General features: G+C 50.1%; 1 protein-coding gene across 1 annotated transcript; it reads left to right on the top strand.

Annotated features, from left to right (window-relative positions):
• Positions 1-3,871: 3,871 nt before the first annotated feature.
• Positions 3,872-5,991, top strand: tsr2 (TSR2 ribosome maturation factor). The gene is made up of 5 exons (XM_034077988.1): positions 3,872-3,983; positions 4,311-4,401; positions 4,741-4,832; positions 5,516-5,677; positions 5,844-5,991. Exons 1-5 carry the CDS (start codon positions 3,906-3,908, stop codon positions 5,934-5,936), a joined length of 516 nt encoding a protein of 171 aa, XP_033933879.1. The 5' UTR covers positions 3,872-3,905; the 3' UTR covers positions 5,937-5,991.
• Positions 5,992-21,448: the final 15,457 nt, after the last annotated feature.

Genomic DNA, 21,448 nt, shown 5'->3' with positions numbered 1-21,448 from the left:
TGGCTGCTGGGTTGCTGGCTGGCTTGCTTGCTGGCTGCTGGCTTGCTTGCTCTGGCTGCTGGCTTGCTTGCTGGCTGATGGTTGGATGTATATAGGGCACAGATATCACCATTCATACAGAGCAGTAGCAGGGTCAGATCCGTTTCGCAGGGCGGAACGCACCGGAACACTTTCTGTCTGAGGAAAAGCAACCTGTGCAGTAACACGAGGCACCTTTCACGTGCGCTGTGTTTGCGCTCTCAAATCAACTGTGGTCAACGTCGACGCCCCTACCGGTCCTTTGCTGTTGGGGTGACGACAAACACCCAATCACACCCTGTCCTGTCTGTCTATCTAATCCACACACTTACACCCCTTACCCCCTGTCTGGCATCAGGTCTAAACCACCAGACTCAGAGACAGATCACCACCAGACTCAGAGACAGATCACCCCCTGTCTGGCATCAGGTCTAAACCACCAGACTCAGAGACAGATCACCACCAGACTCAGAGACAGATCACCCCCCGTCTGGCATCAGGTCTAAACCACCAGACTCAGAGACAGATCACCACCAGACTCAGAGACAGATCACCCCCCGTCTGGCATCAGGTCTAAACCACCAGACTCAGAGACAGATCACCACCAGACTCAGAGACAGATCACCCCCCATCTGGCATCAGGTCTAAACCACCAGACTCAGAGACAGATCACCCCCAGACTCAGAGACAGATCACCCCCCGTCTGGCATCAGGTCTAAACCACCAGACTCAGAGACAGATCACCACCTGTCTGGCATCAAGACTAAACCACCAGACTCAGAGACAGATCACCCCCCGTCTGGCATCAGGTCTAAACCACCAGACTCAGAGACAGATCACCACCAGACTCAGAGACAGATCACCCCCCGTCTGGCATCAGGTCTAAACCACCAGACTCAGAGACAGATCACCACCTGTCTGGCATCAAGACTAAACCACCAGACTCAGAGACAGATCACCCCCCGTCTGGCATCAGGTCTAAACCACCAGACTCAGAGACAGATCACCACCAGACTCAGAGACAGATCACCCCCCGTCTGGCATCAGGTCTAAAACCCCAGACTCAGAGACAGATCACAACCAGACTCAGAGACAGATCACCCCCCGTCTGGCATCAGGTCTAAACCACCAGACTCAGAGACAGATCACCACCAGACTCAGAGACAGATCACCCCCCGTCTGGCATCAGGTCTAAACCACCAGAGACAGATCACCACCAGACTCAGAGACAGATCACCCCCCGTCTGGCATCAGGTCTAAACCACCAGACTCAGAGACAGATCACCACCAGACTCAGAGACAGATCACCCCCTGTCTGGCATCAGGTCTAAACCACCAGACTCAGAGACAGATCACCACCAGACTCAGAGACAGATCACCCCCGTCTGGCATCAGGTCTAAACCACCAGACTCAGAGACAGATCACCACCAGACTCAGAGACAGATCACCCCCCATCTGGCATCAGGTCTAAACCACCAGACTCAGAGACAGATCACCCCCTGTCTGGCATCAAGACTAAACCACCAGACTCAGAGACAGATCACCCCCTGTCTGGCATCAGGTCTAAACCACCAGACTCAGAGACAGATCACCCCCTGTCTGGCATCAGGACTAAACCACCAGACTCAGAGACAGATCACCCCCCTTCTGGCATCAGGTCTAAACCACCAGACTCAGAGACAGATCACCCCCCGTCTGGCATCAGGTCTAAACCACCAGACTCAGAGACAGATCACCCCCCATCTGGCATCAGGTCTAAACCACCAGACTCAGAGACAGATCACCCCCTGTCTGGCATCAAGACTAAACCACCAGACTCAGAGACAGATCACCCCCTGTCTGGCATCAGGTCTAAACCACCAGACTCAGAGACAGATCACCCCCTGTCTGGCATCAGGTCTAAACCACCAGACTCAGAGACAGATCACCCCCTGTCTGGCATCAGGTCTAAACCACCAGACTCAGAGACAGATCACCCCCTGTCTGGCATCAAGACTAAACCACCAGACTCAGAGACAGATCACCCCCTGTCTGGCATCAGGTCTAAACCACCAGACTCAGAGACAGATCACCCCCTGTCTGGCATCAGGTCTAAACCACCAGACTCAGAGACAGATCACCCCCTGTCTGGCATCAAGACTAAACCACCAGACTCAGAGACAGATCACCCCCTGTCTGGCATCAGGTCTAAACCACCAGACTCAGAGACAGATCACCCCCTGTCTGGCATCAGGACTAAACCACCAGACTCAGAGACAGATCACCCCCCTTCTGGCATCAGGTCTAAACCACCAGACTCAGAGACAGATCACCCCCTGTCTGGCATCAGGACTAAACCACCAGACTCAGAGACAGATCACCCCCTGTCTGGCATCAGGTCTAAACCACCAGACTCAGAGACAGATCACCCCCTGTCTGGCATCAGGTCTAAACCACCAGACTCAGAGACAGATCACCCCCTGTCTGGCATCAGGTCTAAACCACCAGACTCAGAGACAGATCACCCCCCTTCTGGCATCAGGTCTAAACCACCAGACTCAGAGACAGATCACCCCCTGTCTGGCATCAGGTCTAAACCACCAGACTCAGAGACAGATCACCCCCTGTCTGGCATCAGGTCTAAACCACCAGACTCAGAGACAGATCACCCCCTGTCTGGCATCAGGACTAAACCACCAGACTCAGTCAGTTTCATCTCACAATGAGACTATTAAACACCTGAACTCTGTGAAGAACATCCATAAACATTCCTGTTTTCATCTTGCATATTATTTATATAAAGTTTTCACCGTAATAAACTGTATTTAATTTTATATTCTGTTCTTGTACATATCATATTCTATTTACATGTTTATAGACTTCTTGCACTATTTTGTATGTTATGATATGTTGCATCGTTGGAGGAGCTCAGGTCAGAAGAACTTCATTGCTTCTATTGTTGTTGGTTGTTCCTAGAGTCTCTAAAAGTACAATGGGAGACAGAGCCTTTTCTTATCAAGCTCCACATTTGTGGAATCAGCTTCCAGCTTGTGTTCGGGCGGCAGACACCCTATCCCTTTTTAAGAGTGCGCTTAAGACCTTCCTTTTTGATAAAGCTTATAGTTAGGGCTGATTAGATTCAGCCCCTAGTTTTGCTGATAGAGGCTTAGTCTGTCGGGGGTCATCTTACTTCTTCCTTCTCTCTGTCTGTACCTGTGTCCTCTCATGTTCCGATTAACCCAGCTTCCCCAAATGTCTTTCTTTTTGGTGTCTATATACGCCGGGATCCGGAGTCATGGATGATCCTGCGGTCCTGTGTCCTGGATCTTGAGTCGTGGCTGTGGTCCTGGATCATAGGTCCTGGATGGATATCCTCGTGGATTCATCTTCCTATTATACACACATGCATTTCCAAACATCTGGACTACCTATGTTGCAAATGTATTATCTTTTCAATTTCAACGGCATCTATTGCAGTCTGTCCGTCCTGGGAGAGGGATCCCTCCTCTGTTGCTCTCCCTGAGGTTTCTCCCATGTGCCCTTTAAACTGTGGGGTTTCTCTGGAAGTGTTTCCTTGTGCGATGTGAGGGTCTAAGGACAGAGGGTCTGAGGACAGAGGGTCTAAGGACAGAGGGTGTCGTATTGTCATACTGATATTCTGTACACACTGTGAAGACCACTGAGACAAATGTACCATTTGTGATATTGGGCTATAAATAAACATTGATTGATATACACTGTAGCTGCTGAGCAAACGATGATTACACCTTTGATCTTGAGTCACACACTGTTGGCCATCGGGACATGTTGTCTCTTCACTCTGCTGCTTCTGCCTGAAAAGCTCTAGCACGGAGCTTGAAGTGTGAATGGGGTATGTGATCGACTGCTTCTGTCTGAGTGATCCAACATGGCGACCCCCGCAGCATCACGTGTTCTGTTCTCTGAGGCGGTGAGACAGGTGCTGCTCAGCTGGCCGGTTCTACAGGTAGATATAACCCGAGCAGATAGACGGGTAGATATAACCCGAGCAGATAGATATAACCCGAGCACACAGACAGTTAGACAGACAGAAAGTCTCGCTGCGGGTCTAAAGCTAGCCTGTTAGCATCGGGCCGTTAGCTCTTTAAACAACAAGCTCTTCACCGGAACCCTTATAAGGCCATTCCGGTCTTTCTTAATAACAATACTACTTGATCTGGTGCTCCATCCGCTTTACAAGCAAAGGCAACACATAACAAGAAGAACAGCTAAATGAGGTGCACGAGGGTAGAGTACTGCTACTGTATATATGATTGTGTGTGCGTGTGCGCAGATCGCGGTGGATAATGGGTTTGGAGGCGTGTACGGGACGCAGAAAGCTGATTGGATGGTGGATGTGGTGCAGCAGTTTTTCCATGACAACGGTAAGTAACCATGGTAACATTTATTTATCAAAACTGTCAACAAGTTAATATTTAACGGCGTAGTGCCAAGAGATAGGGAGTCAGAGGCGGTGCAAGGAATGTGCAAAAGGCTACTTTATTAGGTCATGTTGTCCGGTTGCAGTCCGGGAAGAAGAGAGTGAAGTCAGGAGGGCACACAACATAGAAAACATGTCCGTGTGGGAACAATGCCCCCACCTGTAGTTCCATGTATGAATTATGAACCAGAGTAGTACATAGGTGGTCACCACAACGGCTTATTTATCGACATGTTAAATAACTGCACGTAAAATGTATCAATTCTAAATGTTTCCTGAGCAGCCGACCTGCAGCGCGGAGAAGTTGAAGACTTCCTGTGCGACATCATGAACCAAGAGTTCAACACAGTGGTGGAGGACGGGAGTTTACCTCAGGTACACACACACACACACATACACACATACACACACACGCATGCACGCACACACATATACACACACACGCACGCACACACACGCATACACACACACACGCATACACACACACACGCACGCACACACACACATACATACATACACACACACACGCATGTACGCACATATGCACGCACACACATATACACACACGCACATACATACATACACGCATGCACGCACATATGCACGCACACACATACACACGCAAACACACACACACACGCACACACATACATACACACACACACGCACGCACATACATACATACATATGCATGCACACACATGCACACACACACACACACACACATACATACATACACACACGCACACACAGTGGTGAAGGATGGGAGTTTACCTCAGGTACACACACACACACACATATACATACGCACGCACACACATACATACCTATACACACACACACGTACACACATACACACACACATACATACATACACACACACACACATACATACATACACACACACACGCGTATTATTAATTATTACTATTATTATTGGACAATAATTATAGTATATGTTCGAAATTGAAGGAAATATGAAATACACTATGTTTGTGAAGTACACAGTATACAGTTAGTGATATAATACTGTGTGTGTGTGTGTGTGTGTGTGGCAGCTGTGTGACGCTCTGCTGCAGATGTTCTCTCAGTGGCAGCAGGGGGCGCTGCAGACGCTCAGAAACACCATCGACGCCTTGTCTCAGAAGAAGAGTGAGAGGGCAAAGGTCACGGCCCCCCCCCCTCAGTCTGATGATGATGAGGAGGATGAAGAACCTCAGGTTTGTCTTACACACACTGAAGTCTCTACACTCGACTGCTTCTGTCTGAGTTTACTGTATAATCCACACACATCCGACGGACCTTACTATTCTAAAGTGTGTGTGTGTGTGTGTGTGTGTGTGTGTGTGTGTGTGTGTGTGTGTGTGTGTGTGTGTGTGTGTTCAGGTGATGGAGTGTGAACCCTCCGCTCCGTCAGTCAGCAGGAAAGCAGACCCTCCTGAGGAAGAGGACGGCTGGACGGTGGTGAAGAAGAAGTGAAGAGGAGTGTGTGTGTGTGCGTGTGTGTGTGTTTTTAATAAACCTGTTAAAATGCTGCCGTCTCCTGTTACTTTAATGTACCGTGTTACTAACCTGTTGTAGACAGTAGCGTGGCGAGGGGAAGCCAATAACACGTCCTTTCTTTTGGGTCGGGGGTGTGGTGGTCAATGCAATAACGTAACCAGATGAGTGATACAGCACCCGGTATCATTTTACACACATGTGTATCACACAGATGCAGGACTTACACACACCTGCTATCTAACCCAGGGGTTCCAACCTTCATTGTGCCAAGGACCGGCAGATACATTAAAAAAAGAAATCGCGGACCGGTTGTCAATTTAACTGATTTTAATATTTACTCACCAGCAGCAGCAACAGAGGCTAATCTAACAGCCTGAACAAATACTCGAACAATATGCATCCAAAACATATGAACCCTCGTAATGTCCTCCCGATTACCATGCACCTTGTGCCCTCTGGGGTCAACAATGACCCCATCTGGCTTGTCTGATATTTAACGCATAAAGTATTACATGTGAATCAATTTTGTGTTACACCTTTAGTTCTACTTCAGTAAAACCCATTACCACACATGTTCCCCTCAGTTTTGGATTTAGGGCCGAAAGACCCTAATTTATATGAAATTATAGCATTTTCTGATAAAAAAAAAAATTGAAAGAATGAATTAATTTGACCATATTGTACTGTGACTATTTGTCTGATCACAGACTGGTATATGTCAAAGTTTAGTTAGGATGCCCTCTTTTGAATAATTTATATTTTTTTAATGACAACACATAATCACACCTTGTGCCCTCTGGGGTCATTTTTGACCCCGTCTTGCTCGACTGTTATTTCAAGAATTTAAGGGTTAAACTCATAACTTTATAACTTAGGGTTTAATGTAATTGACTTAAAAGACAATAAAGTCAGGAGGGAGCCAGTCTCGATTTCCTTTTGAGGGCCACCAGCTGCAGAGAGTTAACTAATTAAAGGGGCGTGGCCCCACAGCTGTGAGAACTCAGCAATCAGGTGTCCATTTTAGGTAGCACTTTCCTGGAGCGTCAGACAGGCTAAGACTGGCAAAGACATTAGAGTCCTGCGGGAGTAAGACTGACAAAGACATTAGAGTCCTGCTGGTGTCTCTAAGACTGACAAAGACATAGGAGTCCTGCTGGTGTCTCTAAGACTGACAAAGACAAAGGAGTCCTGCTGGAGGCAAAGAGGAGGCAAATCCTACTCTGATTGAGCTAAGTGTCGCTGGTGTTTTATTTTATTTGGTTTTTTAGCCCCTCATTCTATAATCATATGTATTTTCTCCATTCCTGTTCATGTGTCTTCTCTCAATTATCACTGGCCCCGTGTATCTCGTAATCAATGTAACCGGCCCGCTCTCGTCTATCCCACGTGCTCCACTGAGATCCAACATCTAGTTTCAGGTGGCCTGTGGAACTGCAGTCAGCTGTTCCTAAGGCTGACTTCATCTCTGGCTCCGCCTCCCTGCCGTCCCTGCTCTCACTGAGACCTGGATTACTCCATCCAACACATCCACCCCAGCAGCTCTCTCCACAGCATATTCCTTCTCCCATACACCCAGACCCACTGGCAGAGGAGGGGCACTGGTCTCCTGCTCTCTCCACAGCATGCTCCTTCTCCCATACACCCAGACCCACTGGCAGAGGAGGGGGCACTGGTCTCCTGCTCTCTCCACAGCATGCTCCTTCTCCCATACACCCAGACCCACTGGCAGAGGAGGGGCACTGGTCTCCTGCTCTCTCCACAGCATGCTCCTTCTCCCATACACCCAGACCCACTGGCAGAGGAGGGGGCACTGGTCTCCTGCTCTCTCCACAGCATGCTCCTTCTCCCATACACCCAGACCCACTGGCAGAGGAGGGGGCACTGGTCTCCTGCTCTCTCCACAGCATGCTCCTTCTCCCATACACCCAGACCCTCTGGCAGAGGAGGGGCACTGGTCTCCTGCTCTCTCCCCAGCATGCTCCTTCTCCCATACACCCAGACCCACTGGCAGAGGAGGGGGCACTGGTCTCCTGCTCTCTCCACAGCATGCTCCTTCTCCCATACACCGAGACCCACTGGCAGAGGAGGGGGCACTGGTCTCCTGCTCTCTCCACAGCATATTCCTTCTCCCATACACCCAGACCCACTGGCAGAGGAGGGGCACTGGTCTCCTGCTCTCTCCACAGCATATTCCTTCTCCCATACACCCAGACCCACTGGCAGAGGAGGGGGCACTGGTCTCCTGCTCTCTCCACAGCATGCTCCTTCTCCCATACACCCAGACCCACTGGCAGAGGAGGGGGCACTGGCCTCCTGCTCTCTCCACAGCATGCTCCTTCTCCCATACACCCAGACCCACTGGCAGAGGAGGGGCACTGGTCTCCTGCTCTCTCCACAGCATGCTCCTTCTCCCATACACCCAGACCCACTGGCAGAGGAGGGGGCACTGGTCTCCTGCTCTCTCCACAGCATGCTCCTTCTCCCATACACCCAGACCCACTGCCAGAGGAGGTGGCACTGGCCTCCTGCTCTCTCCCAAATGGAGCTTTTCCCTCTTCGAGCTGCCTAACTTCACTCCTTCCACCTTTGAACCCCATGTCGTCACGGTAACCCATCCTATACAATGAACCCTTGTTGTTCTCTACCGTCCACCAGGCGCCTTGGGGGACTTTTTGGAGGAGTTAGATCCTCTCCTCTCACACATCCCTGAAATCTGGCCCTCCCGCTGTACTTCTCGGAGACTTCAACCTCCAGACGGGGAAGATAGCTGAACTAACATCTCTGTTAACCGCCTTTGCTTTCTCACTGTCTCCGTCCCCACCAACTCATAGAGCTGGCAGTGTCCTTGATCTCATATCCTCAAGGACCTGCTCTACTTCTAACCTCTCTGTAGACCCACTCCACACCTCCGATCACTTCTTCATCTCATTCTCTCTACCCCTCTCCAAACATAACAAACTAATCTCTTCTCATCCTGCACCTGTCCGCCGTAACCTCCGTTCCCTCTCCCCCTCTACCTTTGCCTCATCGGTGCTCTCAGCCCTCCTTTCCTCTGAGTTGTTCAGATTTCCGTCTCCAAACTCTGCTACGGAAACTCTCCTCTCTACTCTCTCATCCTCTCTGGACTCTCTCTGTCCTCTCTCATCCTCTCTGGACTCTCTCTCTCCTCTCTCATCCTCTCTGGACTCTCTCTCTCCTCTCTGTCCTCTCTGTCCTCTCTCCTCTCTACTCTCTCACCCTCTCTGGACTCTCTCTGTCCTCTCTCATCCTCTCTGGACTCTCTCTCTCCTCTCTGTCCTCTCTATCCTCTCTGTCCTCTCTGTCCTCTCTCCTCTCTACTCTCTCATCCTCTCTGGACTCTCTCTCTCCTCTCTGTCCTCTCTGGACTCTCTATCCTCTCTGTCCTCTCTATCCTCTCTCCTCTCTACTCTCTCATCCTCTCTGGACTCTCTCTCTCCTTTCTCATCCTCTCTGGACTCTCTCTGTCCTCTCACATCTCGGCAGGCTCCTCAGTCCCCTCCTGCTCCCTGGCTAAATGACTCACTGCGTGCTAATAGAACCGTCCTTCGGGCAGCAGAGCGGAAACGGTGGAAATCCAAACACCGTGACGACCTCCTAACCTATCAGGCTCTCCTCTCCTCTTTCTCTGCTTCGATCTCTCCGGCAACAAGCACTTTCTTTCAAGACAAGATCCAATCTTCCTATTCCAATCCCAAAAAACTATTTTCCAGCTTCTCCTCCCTCCTGGACCCCCCCCCCCAAAGCCCCTTCCCCCTCCTCCCTCCTGGACCCCCCCAAAGCCCCTCCCCCTCCTCCCTCCTGGCCCCTCCCAAAGCCCCTTCCCCCTCCTCCCTTCTGTCAAGCGACTTTGTTAACCACTTTGAAAAAAAGGTTGATGATATTCGCTCTTCTTTTTCTGACTCACCCCTACTCACCGCCGGATCACCAGACCCTCCTTTCACCCACACACTGACCTCCTTCTCCCCTCTCTCTCCAGGTGAGGTTCTTACCCTCATTACCTCTGCCCGCCCTACCACCTGTCCTCTGGACCCTATCCCTTCAAACCTCCTTCAGACTATCGCTCCTGATAATCTACCGTTTCTCACCCATTTCATCAACACTTCTCTAACTTCTGGTCACTTTCCAAACAGTCTCAAGGAGGCGAGAGTAAACCCTCTCCTGAAGAAACCCACTCTCAGCCCGTCTGATGTTATAAACTACAGGCCTGTCTCTCTCCTCCCGTTCCTGTCTAAAACACTTGAACGCGCTGTCTTCAGACAACTCTCCTGCTATCTCCATCAGAACAACCTTCTGGATCCGCACCAGTCTGGTTTCAAGGTAGGTCACTCCACAGAAACTGCTCTCATTGCTGTCACTGAGGAACTGCACACTGCTAAAGCAGCCTCCCTCTCCTCTGTCCTCATCCTGTTAGACCTGTCTGCTGCATTCGACACGGTGAACCATCAGATCCTCCTTCTCTCTCCAAGAACTTGGAGTTTCAGGCTCTGCACTTTCCCTCCTCACCTCATACCTCAAAGACCACACCTCCAGGGTAACTTGGAGAGGGTCCGAGTCCGACCCTTGTCAATTAACTACAGGGGTCCCTCAGGGCTCTGTTCTCGGTCCCCTCCTCTTCTCCTTGTACACAAACTCGCTTGGATCAGTCATTAGCCCGCATGGTTTTTCATACCACTGCTACGCTGACGACACCCAATGAGTCCTGCCCTTCCCCCGCTCAGAGACCCAGGTCGTCGCACGCATCTCTGCTCGTCCAGCTGACATCTCTCAGTGGATGTCTGCTCATCATCTCAAGCTCAACCTTGACAAGACTGAACTGCTTTTCCTTCCGGAAAAAATTGTCCCACTCTTGACCTGACTATCAACATCGGCACCTCTGTTGTTTCCCCGACTCAGACTGCAAGGACTCTGGGACCCTAGATAACAACCTGTCCTTCACTGCAAACATCGCTGCTACTACCCGCTGCTGCAGATACACGCTCTACAGCATCAGGAGGATGCGTCCCCAGCTGACCCAGAGAGCCACGCAGGTTCTGGTCCAGGCTCTCGTCCCCTCACGCCTAGACTACTGCAGCTCCCTCCTGCTGGTCTGCCTGCATGTGCCATCCGACCTCTCTCACCCAGAATGCAGCGGCTCGCCTGGTCTTCAACCTTCCTAAATTCTCCCACACCACCCGCTCCTCCGCTCCCTCCACTGGCTTCCGGTAACTGCTAGAATCCACTTCAAGACAATGGTACTTGCGTACCATGCTGCGAATGGATCTGGCCCTTTCTACATCCAGGATATGGTTAAACCGTGCACCCCAGCACGTGCACTCCGCTCTTCATCAACCAAACGGCGCGCTGCACCCTCGCTGCGAGGGGGACCCAAGTTCCCATCAGCAGAGACACGTGGGTTTGCTATCCTGGCTCCAAGATGGTGGAATGAGCTCCCCATTGACATCAGGACAGCAGATAGCTTACACACCTTCCAGTGCAGACTGAAAACTCATCTCTTTCGACACCACTTCGAGCGATAGAACTATTAACAAAGCACTTATATACTAATAAAGGACTGGCTTATCTAAAGCCAGTTGTGTAGCAAGTGAAATGCTTATGCACTTATTGTAAGTCGCTTTGGATAAAAGCGTCAGCTAAATGCAATGTAATGTAATGACAGACAGGTGAGGACAGACAGGTGAGGACAGACGGATGAGAGACATACAGGATGAGAGACATACAGGATGAGAGACAGACAGGTGAGGACAGACAGGTGAGGACAGACAGGTGAGAGAGAGACAGGTGAGAGAGTTTTCTATGTGTGTCAGAGAATTGCATTGCCACACACACACACACACACAGGGATGCAGCATCGCACATATATCTACTTTGGAGTGGCTTTAAGGGACATACTACATATCGAATCATATCTACAAATCGAGCCGAAGCTAACACGCATAGTCTCGACAGCCTAGCATGCGGGCAATGGGGAGAGAAAATCGTAATTGGACTTTGAAGACTTGAAATGGCCATATGTCATTCCAACAGGTGGGCGTGCTTACCCCACTTGTTGTGTACGTTGCCTCCGCCCCCCCCAAGGTGCACAGCGAGTTTGAAGCAAATTGGTGAATTTTTCATTTTAAATAATCACTAGGTTAAGGGGCGCGTGTGTGTGTGTGTGTGTGTGTGTGTGTGGAGCTTGTCCCAATGGAATCTGTAAAAGACCTTAAATGAGAGGGGGATCTAAAACGGCCAACTTAAAAGTGAATCCAGTTTTATTAGTAAAAGCCGTGCATGGTAGTGTAAGTGCAGTTAAAACACAAGTGCAATGATACAAATATAAATAATTAAAACATTCTCCCCAGTAATATGAATTTTTAAAAAGTAAAGGGAGTGCTAAAATTAACTAATAATAATAAAATAAAGGAAGGCACACCGGGTTAGTAAAATCATATATAATGAACTGGATGTCACTGAAAACAGAAACCATTAAAATCGAGGTCGGGAAGTTTAAAAGATTCCAAAGGGTAGCCGTTTTTTATTAAAAGGGTGGCAGGGAGGTGAAGAGTTCCTCCCTGCGGGCGGTTTCCCGGCCTCCAGGTAATAAAATAATTTAAAATATAAATAAACAAATAAAAGCGTCCCTCCTCATGTGGCTTTGATAATTTTCAGATAAAAACATACACATAAATACATTTAAAATTATAAAACATGTAAGAAGTAATAAAAACATAAATATGAACACCATTAAGATAAATAAGATAGTGCTGAAAACATGCGATAAAAATGTAGCACACCAATAAAAAAAGTCCAGATGAGGAGGATCTATAAATAATTAATAAATATATAAATATAAGTGCTAAAATACGTGGAGGGCGGATTAAAACAGGCTGACACACCCGCAGAGAAGGGAACCCAAATCACCCACCTGCAGGGGAGAGACCCGGGGGGGGGGGATCACACAGGTTAAAACATGTTAAGTGGTGGGAGGCGGACCCATCAATTATATTTTTCATTTAGTCCGCCCGGGTCAATGGTGGCCAGGCGATGGATCCACCTCCGCTCCGCCGCTCGCCTCTGGCCCGTGCTCCAGCCGCTGCTGCTCTCCAGGCCCATTGACTGCACACTCTGGAGACCATGGAGTTTAAAATGGTTGTATAAAACGCTCGTGCCGTCCCCGTCTCTAATTCGATATTGATGTTGTTTAATTCTGAGGCTGATCTCGTTGCGCGTTTCCCCCACATAGAGTCTCTGGCAGGCCTTGCACCTAATTGCATGAATAGCGTTTTTTGTGTTAGGTGTCAAGGCCTGCCGTACATTGGGTTAGGGTTAGGGTTAGGGTTAGGTTTTGTAGGGGTAGGGTTTAGGATTCTCGGTTGAGAATAGGGTGCACGGGCCTGAGGATCTGTGGATGGGTGTATGCAAATGTTTATTCGACATAGGGTCAAATAAGGTTTTTTAAGGAGTTTGGACTAAATGCTGGAAAATGTGTATGTTGTTTATAGGTAGAGGGGATCATGGGGGTTTGGTTTTCTAGATAGTCAGCCGAAATCAAGGATTCTGATTCCCACTCAGATTCATTACTGGAGCCAGACCTAGGTTCCGGGGGTGAGCTGGTCCCGGTAGGGGGAAGCAAAGGGGGAACCAGGGGATAGCTTGTATGCTTATGACTGTTTGGTTGAGGGGATCCTGGGGGAATGTCATTTCGACAGCCATGATTTTGTGGCGTGCTGAGTCCCGGAGAGGGCCCGCCGGGCAACGGGAGCCCAACAGAGGAATCCAGGGAGGGGTCAGATTGGGTTTGTGAGTGGTTCAGAGTGACCATTTTAGTCCCTTTCATCATGGACCCTCCCGGATTTTGGGTTTGGTCTGAGGGGACCCGCTGACCGGCCGAGCCCGACCGGAGACCAGCATCGCCTGTAGAGGGGAGACACAGAGGAGAGGTGATGTGATGAAAGTATTTGGGGGAGAGGTGTGTCCTACCAGTCAGCTGGGGAGGGGGGGATGGGAATGGAGGGGAGGGGAGGGAAAGCTCCGGGGTGGCAGCAGTCAGGGGGAAGGGCCTAGGTTTAGGGTTGGGGAGGAGGGGAGGCCTCCAAAGGAACTGTTGGGGAGACCTGGGTGTCTTGAGTTTAGGACGGTGGAGAGATGAGGGAGGGGAAGGGGGGAGGAAACTCCTGGATGGGAGTGCTGGGGGAGGGGGGGCCCTTAGGTTTAGGGCTGGGAGAAAGGGGAGGGCTCCAGAAGGACTGTGGAGGAGACCCGGGTCCCTTAGGTTTAGGATAGGGGGGAGGGGAAGGCTCTCTGTCGTAGTTGAGAGGCCTGGAGGGGTTTGGGGTTGAGGGCTGGGTTGGAGTAGGCACCCTGAGTAGGGTGGGGTGACTTATGGTCAGGGTAGGGGGTGAGGTTGTAGTAGGTGCCCCGGGTGGGGTGGGGGGTCCTAGGGTATGGGGAAGGGATGGGGAGGTGGGGGTGGGAAGAGGGGTTTAAAGAGGTGTGTACAGTGGTTAATGTTAGGGTGGTCAGTCTGGGTCCGTACCGCTTTCTCGTCCACCCTGTGGCAATCTGGAAGGCTAAGGGGTTGAAGGGGGAGGATGTGGGTGTATGTAATGTGTTTGAGTAATGTTGTTGTAAAATGAGCATGTTCGTGTGCATCCAGTTTATTGTGTTTGCATGTATCTGTGTATGTGTGTATTCAGTGGGGGTGGATGGTTTAATAAAAGCAGAGAGTCTGGTGACTTGCCTCAGCATACCTGGGGGGAATGTGTGTGTGGAAATGGCTTGGTCTGTAGTGAACTTATGGTGAGTGGCCTGAATGAGTGTGAGGTAATATTTAGTAGTTTTTCTGGTGGCTGCGTCTAATGGTGTGTAGGGTGTTTGTGTGTGGCTGGGATATGAGTCAGTGTGTGTGGGCTGTGCATGCTCTCCACCTCCACTCAACCGTACGTACTTAGCTCTGGGTCTGAACATCTCAAAATGTTGTGTGGGCTCTCACCTTGAATGGTTGCCGTGGGGCCTGCTGCAGAAGTCTTTGTTTGTTTTCTTTTGTGCAGGTCCGAGTGGGATAGTTATATATCTCTCCTCTTGGTTCCAGGTGGTGGAGAGGAAGTGTCCGTTTGGTTCAAGACAGATAAAGTGCTTCCAAAAATGGGACAGAGCCCAACCCAACAGTTAAAAGTTCAAACTTTATTTTAGCACAAATTAGGAAGGTTTTTTAAAAAAAAAGGCTTGCATTTAAAAGCACTTGGTAAATTTAAAAACAGAGTACCGTTCCGTGGAGGTGAGTGAAGAGGCTCCTCGACGTTTCGATACGGTGTACCTTCTTCAGGAGGAAAGTGGAGAGCAGCACAGCTGTGGAGGCTTATAAGAAATCAAGAGGCTAGAGTAGGCCTATGACAGAGAGGTAAATAGTATCAGGTGATTGGGCGGGGGGTAGGGCCCATGTTCTGGGCGGGAAAACGGTATGTCATGATCTGATTGGATCTGGCCGGGGATAAGTAGGACTGGGTAGAGGAAAAGAAAGGGGGTAAGTCAGTAAGGGAGTTTGTAAGCTCCTGACTAGGAAGGATGGCTGAAGGGATATGCCACCGCCCCCACACCTGGGAGACCTGGGTTCGAATCCGGCTGGGGACACAACCAACTTTATAATGTCTGGCTCAGAATGTTGGTGAAATCATGATGGGAAACGACTGTATATTTACCGTGGTAGTGTTATATATGATATGTATGTGGAAAGTTTGAGTGGGACAATGTACTTCATGTAAGTTAAATAGTGTAGGGTGTACTTTCTGTGGTGTGTGTGGTGTAAGTCAATCCAGATCAGCGGCACTGGCAGGGTTAGGTTTTGTGTAGGGGTAGGGTTTAGGATTCTCGGTTAGGGTTAGGGGTTAGGGTTAGGTTTTGTGTAGGGGTAGGGTTAGGGTTAGGGGTTAGGTTTTGTGTAGGGTTTAGGATTCTCGGTTGAGAATAGGTGCACGGGCCTGAGGATCTGTGGATGGGTGTATGCAAATGTTTATTCGACATAGGGTCAAATAAGGTTTTTTAAGGAGTTTGGACTAATGCTGGAAAATGTGTATGTTGTTTATAGGTAGAGGGGATCATGGGGGTTTGGTTTTCTAGATAGTCAGCCGAAATCAAGGATTCTGATTCCCACTCAGATTCAATATTGGAGCCAGACCTAGGTTCCGGGGGTGAGCTGGTCCCGGTAGGGGGAAGCAAAGGGGGAACCAGGGGATAGCTTGTATGCTTATGACTGTTTGGTTGAGGGGATCCTGGGGGAATGTCATTTCGACAGCCATGATTTTGTGGCGTGCTGAGTCCCGGAGAGGGCCCGCCGGGCAACGGGAGCCCAACAGAGGAATCCAGGGAGGGGTCAGATTGGGTTTGTGAGTGGTTCAGAGTGACCATTTTAGTCCCTTTCATCATGGACCCTCCCGGATTTTGGGTTTGGTCTGAGGGGACCCGCTGACCGGCCGAGCCCGACCGGAGACCAGCATCGCCTGTAGAGGGGAGACACAGAGGAGAGGTGATGTTATGAAAGTATTTCCTACCTGTCAGCTGGGGAGGGGGGGATGGGAATGGAGGGGAGGGGAGGGAAAGCTCCGGGGTGGCAGCAGTCAGGGGGAAGGGCCTAGGTTTAGGGTTGGGGAGGAGGGGAGGCCTCCAAAGGAACTGTTGGGGAGACCTGGGTGTCTTGAGTTTAGGACGGTGGAGAGATGAGGGAGGGGGTGGAGAGGGGAAGGGGGGGAGGAAACTCCTGGATGGGAGTGCTGGGGGAGGGGGGGGCCCTTAGGTTTAGGGCTGGGAGAAAGGGGAGGGCTCCAGAAGGACTGTGGAGGAGACCCGGGTCCCTTAGGTTTAGGATAGGGGGGAGGGGAAGGCTCTCTCAGTCGTAGTTGAGAGGCCTGGAGGGGTTTGGGGTTGAGGGCTGGGTTGGAGTAGGCACCCTGAGTAGGGTGGGGTGACTTATGGTCAGGGTAGGGGGTGAGGTTGTAGTAGGTGCCCCGGATGGGGTGGGGGGGTCCTAGGGTATGGGGAAGGGATGGGGAGGTGGGGGTGGGAAGAGGGGTTTAAAGAGGTGTGTACAGTGGTTAATGTTAGGGTGGTCAGTCTGGGTCCGTACCGCTTTCTCGCCCACCCTGTGGCAATCTGGAAGGCTAAGGGGTTGACGGGGGAGGATGTGGGTGTATGTAATGTGTTTGAGTAATGTTGTTGTAAAATGAGCATGTTCGTGTGCATCCAGTTTATTGTGTTTGCATGTATCTGTGTATGTGTGTATTCAGTGGGGGTGGATGGTTTAATAAAAGCAGAGAGTCTGGTGACTTGCCTCAGCATACCTGGGGTTAGGGTTAGGGTTAGGGTTAGGTTTTGTGTAGGGGTAGGGTTTAGGATTCTCGGTTGAGAATGGGTGCACGGGCCTGAGGATCTGTGGATGGGTGTATGCAAATGTTTATTCGACATAGGGTCAAATAAGGTTTTTTAAGGAGTTTGGACAAATGCTGGAAAATGTGTATGTTGTTTATAGGTAGAGGGGATCATGGGGGTTTGGTTTTCTAGATAGTCAGCCGAAATCAAGGATTCTGATTCCCACTCAGATTCATTACTGGAGCCAGACCTAGGTTCCGGGGGTGAGCTGGTCCTGGTAGGGGGAAGCACAGGGGGAACCAGGGGATAGCTTGTATGCTTATGACTGTTTGGTTGAGGGGATCCTGGGGGAATGTCATTTCGACAGCCATGATTTTGTGGCGTGCTGAGTCCCGGAGAGGGCCCGCCGGGCAACGGGAGCCCAACAGAGGAATCCAGGGAGGGGTCAGATTGGGTTTTTGGGTGGTTCAGAGTGACCATTTTAGTCCCTTTCATCATGGACCCTCCCGGATTTTGGGTTTGGTCTGAGGGGACCCGCTGACCGGCCGAGCCCGACCGGAGACCAGCATCGCCTGTAGAGGGGAGACACAGAGGAGAGGTGATGTTATGAAAGTATTTCCTACCAGTCAGCTGGGGAGGGGGGGATGGGAATGGAGGGGAGGGGAGGGAAAGCTCCGGGGTGGCAGCAGTCAGGGGGAAGGGCCTAGGTTTGGGGTTGGGGAGGAGGGGAGGCCTCCAAAGGAACTGTTGGGGAGACCTGGATGTCTTGAGTTTAGGACGGTGGAGAGATGAGGGAGGGGGTGGAGAGGGGAAGGGGGGAGGAGGAAACTCCTGGATGGGAGTGCTGGGGGAGGGGGGGCCCTTAGGTTTAGGGCTGGGAGAAAGGGGAGGGCTCCAGAAGGACTGTGGAGGAGACCCGGGTCCCTTAGGTTTAGGATAGGGGGGAGGGGAAGGCTCTCTCAGTCGTAGTTGAGAGGCCTGGAGGGGTTTGGGGTTGAGGGCTGGGTTGGAGTAGGCACCCTGAGTAGGGTGGGGGTTAGGGTTAGGGTTAGGGTTAGGTTAGGGTTAGGGTTAGGGTTAGGTTAAGGGGCTATTTACCACCACCCGTGTAGTTTACAATGTGTATATCTGGGGCTACGAGGTGGGCAACTGTACGGGACCTGCTCTGGGTGATAGCTTAGGCCCACGGCTATAATCTGTGAGACATTTGGGCCCAGCGGCGGTCTTCCCTGTTACTGAAATTGGAGTTTTAAAACTTCAAACGGCCATAAGTCGTTCCAGCGGGTGGGCAACTGTAGCCCACTTTGTGTGTGCGTTGTACCCGGCCCCTCGCAGGTGCCCACCGAGTTTGAGGCAAATTAGAGCATTTTTCATTTTTCAGTTAAAGCGGCCTTTACATTTGTGCACAAGTGGAATAAATACTCTCTGTTTCCCTCAAGAGGGCGCCAAATCTTTCCCCCAAAGAACAACTGGTTAGAAAATAAATACACTACAGAGTGTTTGAATGCGCAGGCCTACATTAACAGGTTTATGGCATCACTGCCTCCTCTAAGACACGAGTGATCTGATCTCGTTCAGATTCCGCTATTGTTGCGTACAATAGCACATTCTGAACAACCCCTGGGTTAAGGTTGACACACACACACACACACACACACACACACACACACACACACACACACACACACACACACACACACACACACACACACACACACACACACACACACACACACACACACACACACACACACACACACACACACACACACACACACATACACACATGAATATGTTTACAGGGATGCAGAATCGCAAATATATCCACTTTGGAGTGGCTTTAGGGGACACACAACATATCAAATCATATCTACAAATCGAGCCGAAGCTAACAAGAATAGTCTCGACTGCTTAGCATGCGGGGAAACGGGTGTGTTGAGATAAAAACCTTAACGGAAGGTTTTTTCCTGTTTTAAGACGTGACCTTTGACATTAGGTAAAACAGAGGGGTCAAACGACATGTACTCTTCGAAGCGATTCCAACGAGACGAAGACTTTGACCATTGGAGCTTTGTTACATTTTAAGCCGTAACCTTTGACATGTAGTCGCACCAGAGGCATCCATAACCCTAACCAGACAGCATTTTGTGAGAAAGTTTGACATTTTATTGAAAAAAGTTCTGGGTGGGTTACAGTTTACATACTTCAGATTCCTGATCTGGGCCTTATTTAGAGGACCCCTGTGAAAAGATTAGCTCTTTAGCCCTTTTCAAAGTACTTTAAACACTCACGGAGCACTGCGGCTGCTCAAAAGGCCTAAACGGAAGGTTTTGTTACATTTTAAGCCGTAACCTTTGACATTTAGTTGCACCAGAGGCATCAATCTGCATGTACTCTTCGACGCGATTCCAACTAGACCAAGCTCAAAGCCGTCGGACGTTCCTATGCGCCGGGAGATTCGCATGTCATCTCTGGGGTTATGGTTAGGGTAAGACCTTGGGGTAAAGAGTTTGGGCAGTATTTATGAGAGACCTAATCATTTCAAAGGGCCCATGTCATGCTTTACCAGTTATTACACGTCCCCTTGTGTGTTATGAAGTTGTGTATGCATGTAAACGGTCTGCAGAGTCAAAAACCCTCAAAGTACACCCTGTAGGGAATACAACTCCAACACAGAAAATAGCTCCCTAAGTATTGTAGCAGTGGCCACACACACCCCACACACACACACACACACAGACGAATATTCTTTGACTTTGATGTCCGGCGTCGTTCAGATTCCGCTATAGTTGCGTACAATAGCATATTCTGAACAACCCCTGGGTTAAGATTGGTACACCCCCCCACACACACAGGGATGCAGCATCGCAAATATATCCACTTTGGAGTGGCTTTAGGGGACACACGACATATCGAATCATATCTACAAATCGAGCCGAAGCTAACAAGTATAGTCTCGACAGCCTAGCATGCGGGGAATGGGGAGAGACAATCGTAATTGGACTTTGAAGACTTGAAATGGCCATAAGTCGTTCCAACAGGTGGGCGTGCTTACCTCACTTGGTGTGTGAGTTGCCTCCGCCCCCCCCAAGGTGCACAGCGAGTTTGAAGCAAATTGGTGAATTTTTCATTTTCAATCTTCACTAGGTTAAGGGGCTATTTACCACCACCCGTGTAGTTTACAATGTGTATATCTGGGGCTACGAGGTGGGCAACTGTACGGGACCTGCTCTGGGTGATAGCTTAGGCCCACGGCTATAATCTGTGAGACATTTGGGCCCAGCGGCGGTCTTCCCTGTTACTGAAATTGGAGTTTTAAAACTTCAAACGGCCATAAGTCGTTCCAGCGGGTGGGCAACTGTAGCCCACTTTGTGTGTGCGTTGTACCCGGCCCCTCGCAGGTGCCCACCGAGTTTGAGGCAAATTAGAGCATTTTTCATTTTTCAGTTAAAGCGGCCTTTACATTTGTGCACAAGTGGAATAAATACTCTCTGTTTCCCTCAAGAGGGCGCCAAATCTTTCCCCCAAAGAACAACTGGTTAGAAAATAAATACACTACAGAGTGTTTGAATGCGCAGGCCTACATTAACAGGTTTAGGGTTAGGGTTAGGGTTAGGGTTAGGTTTGAGTTAGAGGTAGGGTTATGTAATCCGGTGTGGGACTAGGTTGCACTGGCCTAGGGGTCTGTGGATGGGTGTTGTGAGGGTGTCTGTCTGTTGGTGTTGGGGTCCATGGGCCAAGGAGGATGAGTGGGTCAGATCATCCCTGGGACTGGTGGGCAGAGGAGAGGGAGGATCCAGAGGAGATTTGTCTTAGGCGTCGTTGAGTCCCCTGGGTGTGGTTGTCCCTAGTTTCTGGATCCATGATGTTTCCGCCCTCTTCCTCTGCCCGATGGTCCACCGGTCATTGGTTTCCAGGCCTGAGATGAGTAGTTGATCTGACGAGTGTAGTTGGAAGTGGGTGACCAGGGGGGTTGGGAGTCGACCTTCCCCAATGTTATATAAATGCTGTTTGAGACGGATGAGTATGGTATGTTTGGTTTCTCCTATGTAGTGTTTTTTACAGGTGTTGCATGTGATGATGTAGACTATGTTGCTGTTATTAAGAGAGAATGAACCAAGGGCAGG

The sequence above is a fragment of the Pseudochaenichthys georgianus genome, unplaced genomic scaffold (assembly GCF_902827115.2).
Source record: "Pseudochaenichthys georgianus unplaced genomic scaffold, fPseGeo1.2 scaffold_2258_arrow_ctg1, whole genome shotgun sequence".
Taxonomy (NCBI): Eukaryota; Metazoa; Chordata; class Actinopteri; order Perciformes; family Channichthyidae; genus Pseudochaenichthys; species Pseudochaenichthys georgianus.
The sequence above is the reverse complement of the archived record's forward strand: the minus strand, read 5'-3'. Positions and strand labels throughout refer to the sequence as shown.

Bases quoted from the DNA above. Each gene is read 5' to 3' on its own strand.
- tsr2 (XM_034077988.1), top strand. From the start codon at position 3,906: ATGGCGACCCCCGCAGCATCACGTGTTCTGTTCTCTGAGGCGGTGAGA. The intron at 3,984-4,310 runs GTAGATATAACC...GCGTGTGCGCAG, and splicing joins TCAGCTGGCCGGTTCTACAG to ATCGCGGTGGATAATGGGTT. The intron at 4,833-5,515 runs GTACACACACAC...TGTGTGTGGCAG, and splicing joins AGGACGGGAGTTTACCTCAG to CTGTGTGACGCTCTGCTGCA.